We start from the raw sequence: 17,530 nt of genomic DNA, 5'->3' as shown, positions 1-17,530 counted from the left end.
TTACTAATATCCATTTATTTCACTAGGCAAAATATATTGAGTGCCTTTTAGTAATGGTGAAGTGTTTTCCTTTTTCTGTTTTTGAAACCTGAAACAAATTGCAATACCATTTTCTTAAATATTTGTCATTGTTTCTTATCAAATTAAAATACAAGAGATGTGTCCATATCTTTGGTAATTTTTATTTAGGTGAGAGGTAACTACAGTTACAATAAAGAAAAATTCATTGGGCTTTATTTTATTGTTGAAGACATTTTAATGCCTCCTTAGTTTGCAAAATTAAGGTCATTTTTATTTTGTTTTTATGGTAAAAATTGTCTTTTTCTTACAGTTAATATCTCAATATCTAATGACACTACATTGGCCCCAGAGGATTTGCCAACTGTTTCTTCTTCTGACATGGTAAGTGTCTTAATATTTCAAGTCATTTGCATATTGTATACTCTAATTATAATATTCATAACATGATGTCTCCTGCCCTTTCCACAATCTGAGCTTGAATACAACTTCACAAATCAGTGATTGTGGAGGGACAGAAAGAAACACTTTTCTTGCTTTAGTCAGCTTTTTTTTTTTTTTCCGTTTTAACTCAAGTGAACATTTACCCCTACAACATGCTTTTTAAACCTTCTTAGGAATTTAACTACTATATCCATTCATTGTCACCTTGAGGTATTTTCACAGGGGAAAGTGAGGGCAGTCGCAACGTGAGAGCATGGTATCCTCTCTCTGTTTCTAGTACGATTAAGAATTCTTCTGACTATCAAATGGTGTTGTGTTCTCCTCACTAAGGACATTTCCCCTGTCACTTAGAAAGGACTGTGCTTCTGTCACATGATATCCTTTCCCATGGCTTGTAACCAAGGACCTTTAAAAGACTGGAACCAAGCTTTAAAAATGAGCTGTTTTGCATGGAAGGTCACACACTGGAGGGAGACTTTTGTGTTGGAGAACAAGGGAGAAGTGCTATTTCAGGCTTCTAATTGTGTTGCTTCTACACTGGATATGGAGTCTTACCAAAGAATATCAATCTCTCCGTTATAAAGATAGAAACCATAATACCTTGTATTGAGAGAGCGCCCATCTCTCAGGAGACCAGAACACTTCTGCGGGTATTATGTAATGAGTGCCCACAACACCCTTTCAAAGATGATGTTTTGTATCTTTCCTGGACAACTCTCACTTGACCCTATTTCTCTCTTGTTTTCATGTTTTGTGGCTCTCTTGACTTCTTTCCTTACTGTTAAAGTTCTCCCTGATTTTCTCCAAACTGTGCCTCTTTTTTTTCAGTCTTTGAGCCAGCCAGCCAAGTGCCTAAAAGAACTTGATTAAAATACAGAGGAAAATAGTTCCTTCCAGACTTGAAATAATTTAACTTAAAGTCTAGTTAAAAATTTAAAATATATATAATTAAAACCATAAGTTAATTTGCAATTAAAAATCAATAAAACACTTCCACTGACTTAAAAAGTGATTATTTCTAACTTAATTCCTTTTGTAACTAATCAAGGAAAGCTTTAAAATCAATGAATTTTTAAGACCTGTCTTTGGGCAAATTCTGGTGTGACTCTAGCAATTGGTATATAGTTATAAGATGTCAGTATAAAATTTATGGAAAACAAATGGAAATTGTGATTGACTTCTAGTATGACTATGCTAGAAGACATAAAGGAACAATAATGGTTACAATTTAGCTACCATTTACAGGGCATCTACTAGAGACCAGGTGTTTTACACATATTATGATCATTAACACAAACTGCCATGTATAATTATGTTCATTTTATAGATGAGAGAAACTAAAGCTTTAGAAGGTAAATAACCTTTCTTGCTCTCAGTCACATAGCCGTAAATTATTAAAACAAAGATTTGAACAGAAGCCCGAGTGGTTCTAAGACCAGTGATATTTCTAGCACACTGTGATGCTTCAGTGTTTGCAGATGGAAATGTTTACAATTTCAGTTCTTACGCATGTTCTGTACTCCAGGACAATAGTCCCCTCGTGTGTATCAGTCACACACCTTAATTAAAATGTTAAGTTGCTATGCTTGGCACCTCTAGAGAAGAAAGTAGGAAAATGTGTGTGTGCATATGTATGTGTGTAATTCTGAAGAACAACTTCTATTCTGTCCATCATTTCTCCTTTTCTATCCATATTAATGCCTTTAGGTATGCTTTGCTTGGATACACACACACATAAACACACACACACAATTTATGTATATATGTGATCCAGAAACTAGTTTTAAAGTGGTAATATGATTTATGATCACCAGTAATAACTGCCATTTGTTGAGCACCTACTAAGGGCCAGGCTCCTCACATTGTCTAAAATCCTAAGAATAACTTTTGAGTTATTATGTTACCTGTATTTAAAATTTTTTTTAAAAATTCAGTTTAGTTAAATATAGTATATTATCAGTTTCAAGGGTAGAATTTAGTGATTCATCAGTCTTACATAACACCCAGTGCTCATTCCATCATGTACTCTCCTTACTCTCCATCACCCAATTACCCCATTCCCCCACCCTCTCCCCTCCAGCAACCCTCAGTTTGTTTTCCATAATTAAGAGTCTCTTATGGTTTGTCTCCTTCTCAATTTTTATCTGATTTTATTTTTCCTTCTCTTCCCCTATGTCCATCTATTTTGTGATGTTACCTGTGTCCTATGAATGGAATTGAAGCTTAGAAAGGTTAACTGTTCTTCCAAAAGCTGTATCATCAGTATCTGTAAAATCATGATTTGAACTCAGGTCTTTCTGACTCCAAAATCTGCCTCTTTCCATTATTTGGGGAAGCAGAGTAGTGTTTCATGTAGAAGGACTTACAGATACTGAGTTCTCATGCCCGGTTTCAAACTTAGGGATCCACTACTTAACAGGTTTTGGTAGCTGCCCAGTTTCCCATTTGTGAAGTGGCGATGAGAATAGTACTTTATCTCACTGGCTCTGCAGAAGTCTGGGACTTAGCATGGTGACTGGCACATACTTATTTCTCAAGCAAGTTAGATACTATAATTATTCTGTTTGGGTATTTTTATCATTCCATTAGGCCATGTTGCCACCGTAAGTCAGGTCTGTGGAGAAAATAAATTAAATGTCTCTGTTCTGACAGGCAACTGGGCCCTCTCTGTGTTCGACCATGCTAGCTCTGCTACCCTCAGTCTTTCCTGGGACACAGAGTCATCAAGGATTTAATTTCTTTCTTTTATTCAGCCATAATTAGATTATGAAAGAAAGTGCTGGAAAAGTGACATGCAGCCCTGGGGCACCAGCAAGCCTCCGTCTCACAAGGTTCTGAGAACATCCTGTCAGATGAAGGAAGGCTTTTTCTCTTCAGCTTCATTAACACGAAGACAACTTTTTTTCTTCATAGTAGCAGTGTGTTTTCAGGAAAAATAGGCACTAGAGCATTTAGACTGCCTGGAACTCTAGAATAACCATCCCTCAAGATAAAAAAGACAGGTTTTCCATTATTTCCATTCATTGTTGGATTCACTGTGTTTTTAATGCTTCTCACCTTCGTCAGTTTTCCTGTAGACTTATAGGTAGGCATACCCTTTCAGCCTGCAAACAGCATTCTTTGAAAGGTCCTTCTAAAACTTTGAGACCAGCCACAGCTTTTCCACACTATATGGATACAGTGAGTCTTAGGATCTGCTGGCTTCAACTTAGCAGCTCTCAGAGGGAGAGACCAGATTTCACAACATCAAAGCTTTTCTAAGGAAGTGATTAAATAGATTAGTTGCCTTTTGTTTTTCATATTAGATTCTTTTTTTAAAAAATTATTAAATTTGAGATGCACTTTAAAACACACAGTTCTTACATGGTCATTGTGATGAGTTTTGACATTTTATAGACTCATGTAATCATCACCCAAAACAGGGCATGTATAGAACATTGTCATTCTCCCAGGAAATCCGATGGGGAATGCTCTTTGTCTTATGTTATGCCTCAGCTTCTGAGCCATGGGAGATCTTTCTTTGCCCAGCTACTCTGTCCCAGCCTTCAGAGGGCAGATGCCTTATAAAGGAGTGCCTGAATGCCTCAGAGGGGTTTTCCTCCACTCTCCTGCCCTGCTTCCCATCTTAGCAAAGTGACTTTCTTACATTTGGTAGGGGCTCTGTATCTAAGGGGGGATTTCTCTCAACTTTCCTGTCAAACCTCCCACCTTTTGTATATGACCTGTGCACTTGGCAAGACCGTGAGAAAGTTTGGTGGATGGATGCAGGCTGAGTCTAAATGCCTAGGGCTCCTTGGACTTCTGATCTGTCACCCCAGTCTACATGCAGCCATTAAAAACTCATTGAAGATTTGACTTATTTGTCCATACCTCCATCTGCAGAGGCTTTATCTTCCATGTGCTGCTCTGGCATGCACAAGGCAGCCATGGAGTTCTTCTCTCCCATGAAGGTCTTGTAATTTTTTAGAGTTTATTTAAGTTTCTCTATATCCTTATCTCTCTGGTAGATTTTTAGAAACTATGATTTTATACCTTATCCAACTTGTTGGAGAGGTTAGAAGTGGCCTTTTTTTTTAAAGTTTTTATTTAAACTCCAGTTAATTAACATACAGTGTAATATTAGTTCCAGGTGTATAGTATAGTGATTCAACACTTCCATGCAATGCCCGGTACTCATCACAACAAGTGAGCTCCTTAATCCCTATCTTCCTCCCTTCTGGTGACCATCAGTTTGTTCTCTATAGTTAAGAGTTAATTCCTTGCTTTCCCTTTCCCTTTTTTTACCCCCTTTGCTCATTTGTTTTGTTTCTTAAATTCCACATATGAGTGAAATTGTATGGTATTTGTCTTTCTATGACTGTTAAAATTTCACTTAGTATAACACTCTCTAGCTCCATCCATGTTGTTGTAAGTGCAACATTTTTTTTAATTAAAGATTTTTTTTATTAACATATAATGTATTATTAGCCTCAGGGGTACAGGTCTGTGAATCACCAGGTTTACACACTTCACAGCACTCACCATAGCACATATCTTTCCCAATGTCCATAACCCCACCCCCCCATCCCTTCTCCCCCCCCCACCCCCCAGCAAACCTCAGTTTGTTTGGTGAGATTATGTAAGTGCAATATTTTATTCTTTTTGATGGCTGAGTGCTATTCCACAGTGTGCACGTGCACACACACACACACACACACACACACATTTATATATAGCACAGCTTCCTTGTCCATTCATCAGTCAGTGGATACTTGTTTCCATAATTTAGCTATTGTAGATAATGCTGCTATAAATATTGGGGTGCATGTATCCCTTTGAATTAGTATTTTTGTATTCTTCAGGTAAATACCTAATTGTATGTTGCTGAATTGTAGGATAGTTCTATTTTTAACTTTTTTGAGGAACCGCCATACTGTTTTTTAGAGTGGCTGTACCATCTTGCATTCCTACAGTGTAGGAGGGGTCCCCCTTTCTCCACATCCTCACCAGCATTTGTTGTTTCCTGAGCTGTGAATTTTAGCCATTCTGACAGGTCTGAGATGATATCTCATGGTAGTTTTGATTCATATTTCCCCAATGGTGAGGGATATTGAGCATCTTTTCATGGTGTCTGTTAGCCATCTGTATGTCTTCTTTGGAAAAATGTATATTCATGTCTTCTGCCTCTTTTTTATTGGATTGTCTTTTGGGTGTTGAGTTTGGTAAGTTCTTTATAGATTTTGAATACTAACCCTTTATCAGGTGTGTCATTTGCAAGTATCTTCTCCCATTCGGTAGGCTACCTTTTAGTTTTGTTGTTTCCTTCACTCTGCAGAAACTTTTTATCTTGATGAGGTCCCAGAAGTTTATTTTCGCTTTTGTTTCGCCCACCTCAGGAGACATATGTAGAAAGCAGTGGCTGTGGATGATGTCAAAGAGGTTACAACCTGTGTTCTCTTCTAGGATTTTGATGGTTTTCTCTTACACTGGGGTCTTTAATCCATTTTGAATTGATTTTGGTGTATGTTATGAGAAAGTGGTCTATTTTCATTCTACAGTCTATGTTTTAATCAAAGTAGAGTCACCAGTTAGTTTTGATATTTCACAACAACACATACAGCTAGAGAAAATTGCAGCTCAAATGTATCCTTTAGTTCATAAAGTAAGATTGCAGATTACTGTAAATCTGGCCTACTTACTGCAGGGAAGAACCCCTGGAGTACATTAACCACTTAACCTTGAGACTTTTATTTGTAGCATTACCTTCGTTTGTATATATTTTAAAAGGCCCATACTTTACCAGTTGAGCAGTATACCTAAGGAGAGCAATAGGGGATCTTTCATTTTTATTTATTTTATTATTTTATTTTTTTGCTTATTATGTTGTGCAGTGAAGCATATCATGTCTACATGGAAATGCTGTTAATCATAGAACTAAGAACTATTATAGTTTCATAAATTCTGCTTGGCAGTCAGACATGGAAGCAAAAGGGCTTTGATTTGATGTACGTTCAGGGTGATTTTAGGAGTTAACAGTCATTTTCATAGGAAATAGAATGTCTTATTAATCTTCTTGTGCATAACATCTTTGTGATTTTCTCTCACTGAGAAAGTTAAGTGCCATTTTGTCCTTAAATCCCCTTGAATATCACATGTTCCTACTTTTAAAAACATTATGGGAAGTTTAAAACATGCAGTCAAGTACAGAGAATAGTACAACGAACCCCCACATACACATCACTTAGCTTCAATGAACATTTTGCTCATCCTCTCTCACATATGTATCTCCCACTTTTGTCATTGGGAGGATGCTATAGAATTTTAAATTTTAAAATTCATCCTTCAGTATACCTTGGATTTTTAAGATTTACAAACAAATCCATTCAGTGTTAACAGAATAATTCTCTAGAAAATGAGATCCAGAAAAACAGGTTGATACTTCTTTTTCATGAGATTGACCACAATTATGATCCTCAGCAACTTGGTCCCATTTCTCTTATAACTTTTTTTTTTTTTAAACTATGCATTTGCACAGTCAGTCTGTTTTGGCTCACCTGGTCCACTCACTGTTAGTTTCTCCACCTGGTGAATATCCAGTAAATTTTGAAGAAAGGACTTACTGGATAAGTGAATGAAGTGTTGTATGTCCCTGAATCAGCATCTTTTCTCCTCTCCTTTTCTAATGCTTTACCTCTTGTTTTATGCCAGTGCTGGAAGAAATATACATCCAAAGCTTCTCATTTTTTATTCCCCTTCCACTCAGTTTTGTTACTCTCTCTGCCATTCTTTTTTAGTTTTGTTCTCTTGCCACTCTTTTTTCTATCCTTTGGAGTATGAGAGTTCTACAAGGACCTGTCTTTCTTTTAAGGCTTAGCTTAACTTTGTTTTCTCTGTGCTAAATGAAACTGATTCATCCTTTTTCTGATCCACTAATCTCTATACTGTTCATTCAGACACTTTTTTCACTGCCTTGCATTATTAGTTAATATTTAAGTGGACATATTTTATTTCTCCAAGGAAACTTTTAAAAAATTGTTTTCATTTTATTCTTCTTTATTGCTCCCTTAACACTATCTTAGTTCCTTTATCTAGTCAGGATCCAGTGCATTTTCTGTTTTCTTTTGGCTACATTTTTCTATTTTCCACATGCTGCTGTTACTCAGAATAGCCTATATCTTATTGAAATAGCCTCACCAGAGTTAGCAAACAAAATAAAACAAAAACCAAGGGTCCCAGTTACATTTGAATTTCAGGTAAATAATGAGTAATTTTTTTAGTATAAATATGTCTTATATATTGTATAGGTCATATTTATACTAAAATATTATTCACTGTTTATCTGAAATTCAGATATAACTGAGCATCCTATATTTTATCTGGTAATTTCACTTTATTTTTTTTTAAATTTAAATTCAAATTAGTTAACATATGTGTAGCATTGGTTTCAGGAATAGAATTTAATGATTCATCACTTACTGAAACCCCCAGTGCTAATTCCAACAAGTGCCTTCCTTTATGTCCATCACCTGTTTAGCCCACCCCCCCATCTGCCTCTCCTCCTGCAACCCTCAGTTTGTTCTCTATTTTTAAGAGTCTCTTATAGTCTGTCTCCTGTTTTTATCTTACTTTATTTTTCCTTCCCTTCCCCTGTGTCCATCTGTTTCATTTCTTAAATTCTACACGAGTGAAATTGTGTATTTGTCTTTCTCTGGCAGACTTATTTCTCTTAGCGTAATATACTCTAGTTCTATCCATGTTGTTGCAAATGGCAAGATTTCATTCCTTTTGATGGCTGAGTAATATTCCACATTCTCTATATAGCACTTCTTTATCCAGTCATCAGTTGATAGACATTTGGACTTTGTACATAATTTGGCTATTGTTAGAAATGCTGCTGTAAACATTGGGGTACATGTGCCCCTTTGATTCAGCATTTTTGTATCCTCTGGATAAATACCTAGTAGGACAATTGCTGAGCCATAGGGTCGTCCTATTTTTAACTTTTTGAGGAACCTCCATACAGTTTTCCAGAGTGGCCACAGCAGTTTCTGTTCCGACCAGCAGTGCAAAAGTCCCCTTCCTCTGCATCCTCACCAGCATCTCTTGTTTTCTGAGTTGTTAATTTTAGCCATTTTGACAAGTGTAAGGTAGCATCTCATTGTGGTTTTGATTTGTATTTTCCTAATGCTGAATGATGTTAAGCATATTTTCATGTGGCTTTTAGCTATCTGTATGTCTTTGGAGAATTGTCTGTCTTCTGCCCATTTTTTAATTGGATTGTTTGTTTATTTGGTGTTGAGTTATATATGTTCTTTATATACTTTAGATACTAATCCTTTATCAGATATGTCATTGCAAAAATCTTCTCCCATTCTACCCATTACCTTTTAGTTTTATTGATTGTTTCCTTCATTGTATAGGAGCTTTTTATCATGATTTTGTCCCAGTAGCTCATTTTTGCTTTTGTTTCCCTTGCCTCCAGAAAGGTGTCTAATAAGAAATTGCCAGGTCAGAGAGGTTGCTGTCTGTTTTCTCCTGTAGGATTTTGATGCTTTCCTGTCTTATTTTTAGGCCTTCCATCCATTTTGAATTTATTTTTGTTTATGGTGTAAGAAAGAGGTCCAGTATCATTCTTCTGCATGTTACTGTCCAGTTTTCTCAGCACCATTGGGTGAAGAGATTGTCTTTTTTCCATTGGATATTCTTTCCCGCTTTGTCAAAGATTAGTTAGCCATACAGTTATGGATCCATTTCTGTGTTCTCTATTCTGTTCCATTGATCTGTGTGTCTGCTTTTGTGTCAGTACCATACTGACTTGCTGATTACAGCTTTGTAATACAGCTTGAAGTCTGAGATTGTGATGCCAGCGTTTTGCTTTTCATTTTCAATATTACTTTGGCTATTCAGGGTCTTTTCTGGTTCCATACAAATTTTAATATTGTTTGTTCCAGATCTGTGAAAAATCCTGATCTTATTTTTATAGGGATTGCTTTGAATGTGTAGATTGTTTTGGGTAGTATAGACATTCTGTATTTTAGAAAATTTTAACAATATTTGTTCTTCTAATCCATGAGCATGGAGTGTTTTTCCATTTCTTTCTGTCCTCTTCAATTTCTTTCATAAGTGTTCTGTAGTTTTCAGTGTGTAGGTCTTTTACCTCTTTAGTTAGATTTATTTCTAGCTATCTTATTGTGCAATTGTAAATGGGATTGATTCCTTGATTTCTGTCTGTGCTACTTCCTTACTGGTGTGTAGAAATGCAACAGACTTCTGTACCTTGATTTTATATCCTGTAACTTTCCTGAATTTGTGCATTATTTCTAGCAATTTTTGATGGACTCTTTTGGGTTTTCTACGTAGAGAATCAAGTCATTTACAAAGAGTGAATATTTGACTTTTTCCTTGCCAATTTAGATGTCTTTTATTTCTTTTTGTTGTTCCATTACTAAGGCTAGGACTTCAGTCCTATGTTGAACAGTGGTGAGAGTGGACATCCATGTCATGTTCCTGACCTTAGAGGAAAAGTTCACAGTTTTTCCCCATTGAGGATGATATTAGATGTGGGTATTTTGTATATGGCCTTTATGATAGTGAGATGTGTTCCTTCTATCCCTACTTTCTTGAGGGTTTTTTATTAAGAAAGGATGCTGTATTTTGTCAGATGCTTTTTCTGCATCTTTTGAAAAGATCACATGGTTCTTACCTTTTCTTTTATTAATGTGGTTTATTACATTGTTTGATTTGTGGATATTGAACCACCCGTGCAGCCCAGGAATAAATCCCACTTGATCATGGTGAATAATCCTTTTAATGTACTGTTAGACTCAGTTAGCTAGTATCTTGGTGAGAATTTTTGGATCCATGTTCACCAGGGATATTGGTCTGTAATTCTCCTATTTAGTGGGGTTTTTGTCTGGTTTGGAGTTAAGATAATGTTGACCTCATAGAGTTTGGAAGTTTCCCTTCCCTTTCCATTTTTGGAACAGTGTCAGAAGAATAGGTATCTATTCTTTAAATGTTTGGTGGAATTCCCCTGGGAAGTCATCCAGCCCTAGACTCTTGTTTGTTGGGAGATGTTTGATTACTGATTCAATTTCTTTGCTGGTTCTGGGTCTGTTCAAACTTTTTATTTCTTCCTGTTTCAGTTTTGGTAGTTTATATGTTTCTAGGAATTATCCATTTCTTCCAGATTGCCTAATTTGTTGGCATATAATTTTTCATAATATTCTCTTATAATTGTTTGTATTTCTGCAGGGTTAGTTGTGATCTCCACTCTTTCATTCATGATTTTATTAATTTGGGTCCTTTCTCTTTTCTTTTTGATAAGTCTGGCTAGGGGTTTACCAATTAATTTTTCAAAGAATCAGCTCCAAGTTTTGTTGATCTACTTTTAAAAACATTCTATATCATTTATTTCTGCTCTGATCGTAATTATTTCCCTTCTGCCGGTTTTAGGCTTTATTTGCTGTTCTTCTTTCAGATCCTTTAGGTGTAGGGTTAGATTGTATAATTGAGATTTTCTTCTTGAGGAAGGCCTGCATTGCTATATACTTCTCTCTTATGACTGCCTTTGCTGCATCGCAAAGATTTCGGACTGTCATGTTTTCATTTTTATTTGCTTCCATGTATTTTTTTTTTTTTCTTTAATTTCCTAGTTAACCCATTCATTCTTTAGTAGGAGGATGTTCTTTAACCTCCATATATTTGTGTTTTTTCCAAATTATTTCTTGTGGTTGACTTTAACTTTCAAAGCATTGTGGTCTGATAATACGCATGGTATGATCACAGTCTTTTTCTACTTATTGAGGCTTGATTTGTGACCCAGTATGTGATCTTTTCTGGGGATTATTCTGTGTGCACTTGAAAAGAATGTATATTTTCCTGCTCTAGGATGAAATGCTCTGAATATGTTTGTTAAGTCCATCTGGTTCAGTGTGTCATTCATAGCCTTGTTTCCTTGTTGATCTGCTTTGATGGTCTGTCCACTGCTGTGAATGGGGTGTTAAAGTCCCCTACTATTATTGTATTATTATCAATGTGTTTCTTTAAGTTTGTTATTAGTCGATTTATGTATGTGGCTGTTCCCAAGTTGGGGGCATAAATATTCACAAGTTTTAGATCTTCTTGTTGGATAGATCCCTTTATTATGATGTTGTACCCTTCTTCATCTCTTATTACATCTCTTATTAAATCAGTCTTTGGTTTAAAATACTAGTTTGTCTGATATAAGTATGGCTACTCCAGCTTTCTCTTTTGATGTCTATTAGCATGACAGAGGGTTCTCCACTGCCTCACTTTCAATCTGGAGGTGACTTCATGAGGTCTGAAGTGAATCTCTTGTTGGCAGTGTATCAGTGGGTCTTGTTTTTTATTCACTCTGATACCCTCTATCTTTTGATTGGTCCATTACTTTCAGAGTAATTATTGGTGGATATGAGTTTAGTGCCATTGTATTACCTGTAAAGTTGCTGTTCCTATACATTGTCTCTGTTCTTTTCTAGTCTTTGTTTCTTTTGGTCTCTCTTTGCCACTCAAAGGGTCCCCTTTAATATTTCTTGCAGAGCTGATTTAGTTTTTCAAACTCCTTTAATTTTTACTTGTCTGGGAAACTCTTTATTTCTCCTATTCTGAATGACAGACTTGCTGGATAAAGTATTCTTGGCTGCATATTTCTCCCATTTAGTGGTTGAATACATCATGCCACTCCTTTCTGGTCTGCTAAGTCACTGTGGACAGGTCTGCTGCCAGTCTTATGTGTCTACCCTTGCAGGTTAAAGACCTTTTTCCTGTAGGTGCTTTCTGAATTCTCTCTTTATCTTGGTATTTTGTAGGTTTCACTGTGACATGTTGTCATGTTGACATGTTTTTGTTGATTTTGAGGGGAGTTCTCTGTGCCTCTTGGGCTTGATCTGGGACACCTACAATACATATACTATTGTGCTTTGTGGAATTGCTGAATGCCCTAAGTCTATATTCAAGATCTATTGGTTTTCTTTCCCTCTTTTCAGACTCATTAATTTCCATAAATTTATCTTCTGTATCACCTATTTGATCCTCTACTTCTTTGTCCTCATTGTGATTACATCCAGTCGGTTTTGCTTCTCAGTTATAGCATTTTTCCCCCCCACATGACTAGTTTTTAGATCTTTTATATCTGCAGCCAGGGTTCCTCTGGTGTCTTCTATGCTTCTTTCAAGCCCAGCTAGTATTCCTATGACTGTTGACTTAAATTCTTGTTCAGATATACTGCTTATATCTGTTTTAAACAAATCCTGGCTGTGATTTCCTCTTGATCTGTCTTTTAGGGAGAATTCCTCCATCTTGTTATTATGTCTAGGTTTCTGTCTTTTGCGTATTATGAAAGCTTGTTATGTTTCCTGCTCTTGAGAGTAATACTATATTAAGAAGGGGTTATATACTGTCCAGGGCCTGGCTCCTCAGGAAGTATTTCTGGTATATGCTGTGCATACCCTACTGTTGTGTTTTGACTGCTCTTTCCCACAGGGCAGTCCCCTACAGAGTTCCTCCTTGCTTGCATTGAGAATTGTTTGGACCTTTAACTAGGTGTGCTTTGATTTGCTTGTTAAGATAAGACTGATTTTTTTTAAAAAGTCCAGATCTAAGAAAAGAGAACAGGAAAGGGAACAACAAAAGCAAAGGGACGAACAAAAAACTAATCTGATACCAAAGAAAAAAGAAAAAAAAAAAGATAAAAATTAAAAGAAATCCTGGTCCTATTTTCACCAGAACTGCAGCTGATGCTTTAGAACACTCTATGATGGGTAGACTTGGTACATGCAGGGGGCCTGTGTTGGTCCTCTGGGAGAGAGGTGCACTGTGCAGGCTTACAGTCAGACCTGCCCTGGTAAAGATGCCCCTGCTGGGCGCAGAAGGTACAGAGTTTGGTATAAGAAACTCCAGCCTCCACTGGAGCTGCTGTGTTTCTCTCTGAAGTCTAACTGTGCTAATGAGGGGTGGGGGTTGGAGGATGGCATCATTCCACCCTCTCATCCCTGGGGAGGGGAACCTGTGGCTGCTGCTGTTCAGGAGACCCTCACAGGAAAGGGAATAGTCTCCCCTCCTGTGTCCTAGATTTTTATCAGACCTCTGCCCTCAACCTGTCCATTCCCAGGCTGTTGGCATGGGTGGCACCACAGTTCTCCTGTGTTTTATCTCTGGCCAGTGGCTGGGATTCAAAACTCCAAATCTTAAAGGGTGCAACAAGCCATGGACCCACTTGCCTGCTCCAGAGGAAAGCCTCACAATGCTGCACCTGGCACTGTTCTGTTCCAGAAAAGCAGTCCCATGATGCTCAAACACAGTGCTTAGGTATATTGTGATGATAAGTGAAAAGCTGGGACCAGGTTATCCGCCCTCCATGTGTGCCTTTGTACCCTGCTGTTGAATGGGTCCTCAAAGGCTCCCAGCAGGCCTTTTGTCCTTGGAGAGGCAATATACCCTCTTCCAAATGTATTCCAGGAAGTGGTGTGATCAGGACGCCTGGGTGGCTCAGTTGGTTATTAAGAGGCGGCTTTCAGCTCAGGTCATGATCCCAGAGTCCTGGGATCGAGTCCTGCAGCAGGCTCCCTACTCAGTGGGGTATCAGCTTCTCCCTCTGCCCCTTCCTTCTGCTTGTGCTCTCTCTCAAATAAATAAATAAAATGTTAAAAAAAAAGAGGGGGGCACGGTCTCACCCAGGGCAACCGAGGGGATCCTCTCACCACAGCATGTTGAACAAGCCCTGCGCATTGATCTTCCTCCTGTTCTCTCCCTCTCTCCCTGACTTCAGTCCATGAAAATCACTCCCTACCTTTTGCGGCACCATAACTTTTCTCTCTCCCAGTTCACGGCTCTGAACCACGCATCTGCCACATTCTCTCCCTCCAGTCATGCAGATTGTTTTCTTCGTCCTCAGATCGATTTTCTAGTTGTTCAAAATGATTTGATGTTGCTCTAGCTGTGTTCGAGGGACCAGGCAAGCCTAGGATCCCTGACTACTCTGCCATCTTAACTCCTCCCTTATGCCTTTATGTGGCAACTTTCCGTTTAAAGTTTATTTTACTTCAGATTTGTTCTCCAGATAAAAAGAGTAGATAAACTGGTAGATATCTCCCTTGACTATGTCAGCCAGTCAGATCTTGATGAATGCTTTCAGTTAACTAAAATTTCTTTGGGAGCCTGATGTATCCTAAGTTAAACCCCGCTTCTGTCTTGGTCAGTTCTTTCTTATTTTTTAGTGACACACATTCCCTTTAGTGTGCAGGGTCTATACTTCGGTCACTTCTAGCCTTTCCCCATCCCTGGTGCAAAGAGTTCCCAAAGCCCTAGTCAGTCTCTCTCATCACTTAGTCTTTTACCTTCCTTTCTCTGTCCTTGTTTTTTCCCAGCATGCCCTCCTTCCTTCCATCCCCATCATCAGGTTCTTTCTCACCCACCACAAACACTACAGAAGTCTTCATCAGCCCTGAAGAACTTCCCTTGATCTTGTAGTGCTCACATGCACTGGCCTATCCTTTTGCTACTGTATTTCCTGAAAAAGTAGTTTGGGATAGCCTTTTCAATTTTTCTTCCTCTTATTTCTCAAGTCAGTTCTTTCCTTTGAATCTCCCTCCAGTATTCAGTATTAGGAGTATTCAGTATTAGGAGTTAGTTTTGAACATGTTAATTTTTTTTAAGATTTTGTTTATTTATTGACAGAGATCATGAGCAGGCAGAGAGGCAGGCGGGTGGGGGTGGGGGAAGCAGGCTCCCCGCTGAGCAGAGAGCCTGATGTGGGGCTGGATCCGAGGACCCTGGGATCATGACCTGAGCCGAAGGCAGAGGCTTTAACCCACTGAGCCACCCAGGTGCCCCGAACATGTTAAATTTAAGAGAAAAAAAGAAACAGTGGATTTTGCTGTCTTTATCCTTCATCCTCTTTGCAACACTAGACCCTTTCTGCTCTCCTCCACATATGACCCTTTCCTCCCTTGATTTTCAGCATTCTCACATACCTTTCCTTTTACCCATCACTCTCATGGCATATTCATAATCTTTTGTGGTATCTTCATTTTGTTGTGGATACCTTAGATGTCTTACACTCTTTTCCTTCCCCTAAGTTGACATCTTCACATCTGAAATGCATTAGACATCTCTCTGTGCAGCACAGCCACAGTATTCTTGTAATGGAAAGTTCTAAGCATCCTAAGAAATAGAGATAAATGTGCTCTGAGAGTTCTGACAGGAGGGACTTCTGAGATTATGTTCCCTTTTGTTTTGTTCTTAAATTTTTGGTGTAAGTAGTAAGTTATGGTGTATAGAATTCTGCATAGAGAATAAAGGTCAAATCCACAGAGGAGTAAGGATTACCTATAAGGAATAAAGGATAGAAGCTATGAGATAAAAGGCTCCCAAATTAAGCCCAGGGGAGATACTGGTGGCTTGAATAAGGGTGACAGCAGTGGTTATGGGTGAGATGTAGTCCATGTGGGGATGTGATTTTTTTTTTAAATTTTATTTTTTATTTTTATTTTTTTTTTAAAGATTTTATTTATTTATTTGACAGAGATCACAAGTAGGCGGAGAGGCAGGCAGAGAGAGAGGAGGAAGCAGGCTCCCCGCTGAGCAGAGAGCCCGATGTGGGGCTCGATCCCAGGACCCTGGGATCATGACCTGAGCCGAAGGCAGAGGCTTTAACCCACTGAGCCACCCAGGCGCCCCTTAAATTTTATTTTTAAGTAAACTCTACACCCAGCTGGATCTCGAACCTACAACCCCAAGATCAAGAGTCACATGTTCTACCAACTGAGCCAGCCTGGTACACCTAATTTTGGATGTGATTTGAGATCATTTTTGCCATAACGTGACATGTGAGAAAGAGAGGAATTAACAATGACTTCAGGGTTTTCTGTTTTTAGACTCTAGAAGGATGAAGTTGCTATTAACAGAGATGGGCAAGATCCTAGGGGAACAAGAGGGATTAGAAGTTACTTTTGGACATGTTAACTTTAAAATGCCCACAAGAATTCAAACAGGGATGGAGTTTACCAAGAAGTAGTTACCAAACAATTTTTCTCTTATTTGGAGAACATTTGCTGATGTGTTAACAAATCGTCATTAGTCTTGTGATCGTGAATTGGCTCTTCGAGTCCGTGAAAACTGGTGTGGTTGACATACAAAAAGAAAGCCATGCTATAAGGATGGAATGATCCCACGGGTGCCAGCACTGGAGCAGTGCTCCTGAAGCTTCTTCCGTCGCTGCTTCCTTTGAGGTCCTAATGAAATCTGTGATTGCTTTTCCTTGATACACACTCATACACAGTGTCTTACGTGATATTTCAGAGGACTCAGGGATTTCTTTCTTCAGGTCACTTAGCATCCATGCTAGATATGTCCAGCCCAGGATGCCTCTTTTAGGAGGCAGTGTTACGTGGTGTACACCTTCTGCCATGACGTCCTGAGACATAACTGGAGTGGTTTGCATGTGAAGAGTACTATTCTGTACCGTGACCATAGTGACCTTCATGGGCCTCTTTTTCAGCCATGTGAGAAGTCCTACTGGCACTTACACAGGGAAGTGAAATTACTTTTTTTTTTTTGTTTTCCAATTAAATAGTGGTAGAGCTGAGCTTGAAGCTCATGATAGTATTTTCCCAGTCTGCTTTTTTGATATATGTTCAGTATTTACGTCAGGTAAATTCTTTGGGAGTTGTATGAACCTGGGGAAGAATTATTTACATCTTTTTGCTTTTTCTATCACTTACCACAATTTGAAAATACAAATGATCAAAACCACAACTGTTTACAGTGAATCAACCAGTATCAAAAACACTATCCATGAAATGATAATGTAAAGTATGAAAAGCTGTCAAACAAAATGTGTAATGTACTAGCATGAATGAAGCATGAAATTTTTATTTAAAAGGATAATAGAAAGTAATATAGGAGTCTTAGATAAGAAATTAAATCAAGGAAGATAAACTTTTACTGTAAAGGACCAGAGAGTATATATTTTAGGATTTATGAGTCAGATATCTGGTTGTTGTTGAAATTGCTCAACACTGCATTATAACACAAATACAGTGATGAACATTATGTAAAGAAATAAGCA

General features: G+C 38.0%; 1 protein-coding gene across 1 annotated transcript in view; it reads left to right on the top strand.

The window, feature by feature from the left end:
• Positions 1-17,530, top strand: part of LOC111148909 (solute carrier family 4 member 4) — a 348,265-nt gene that overhangs the window by 277,722 nt on the left and 53,013 nt on the right. Inside the window, exon 15 of the mRNA XM_022505690.1 lies at positions 332-402. Within this exon, the coding sequence (XP_022361398.1) occupies positions 332-402 (71 nt within the window). The remainder of the gene's footprint in view (positions 1-331; positions 403-17,530) is intronic.

Source organism: Enhydra lutris, unplaced genomic scaffold (genome assembly GCF_002288905.1).
Source record: "Enhydra lutris kenyoni isolate GAN:26980312 unplaced genomic scaffold, ASM228890v2 scaffoldscaffold21, whole genome shotgun sequence".
In the NCBI taxonomy this organism is placed as follows: Eukaryota; Metazoa; Chordata; class Mammalia; order Carnivora; family Mustelidae; genus Enhydra; species Enhydra lutris.
Note: the sequence above shows the minus strand (reverse complement) of the source record. Positions and strands in the feature narration are given on the sequence as shown.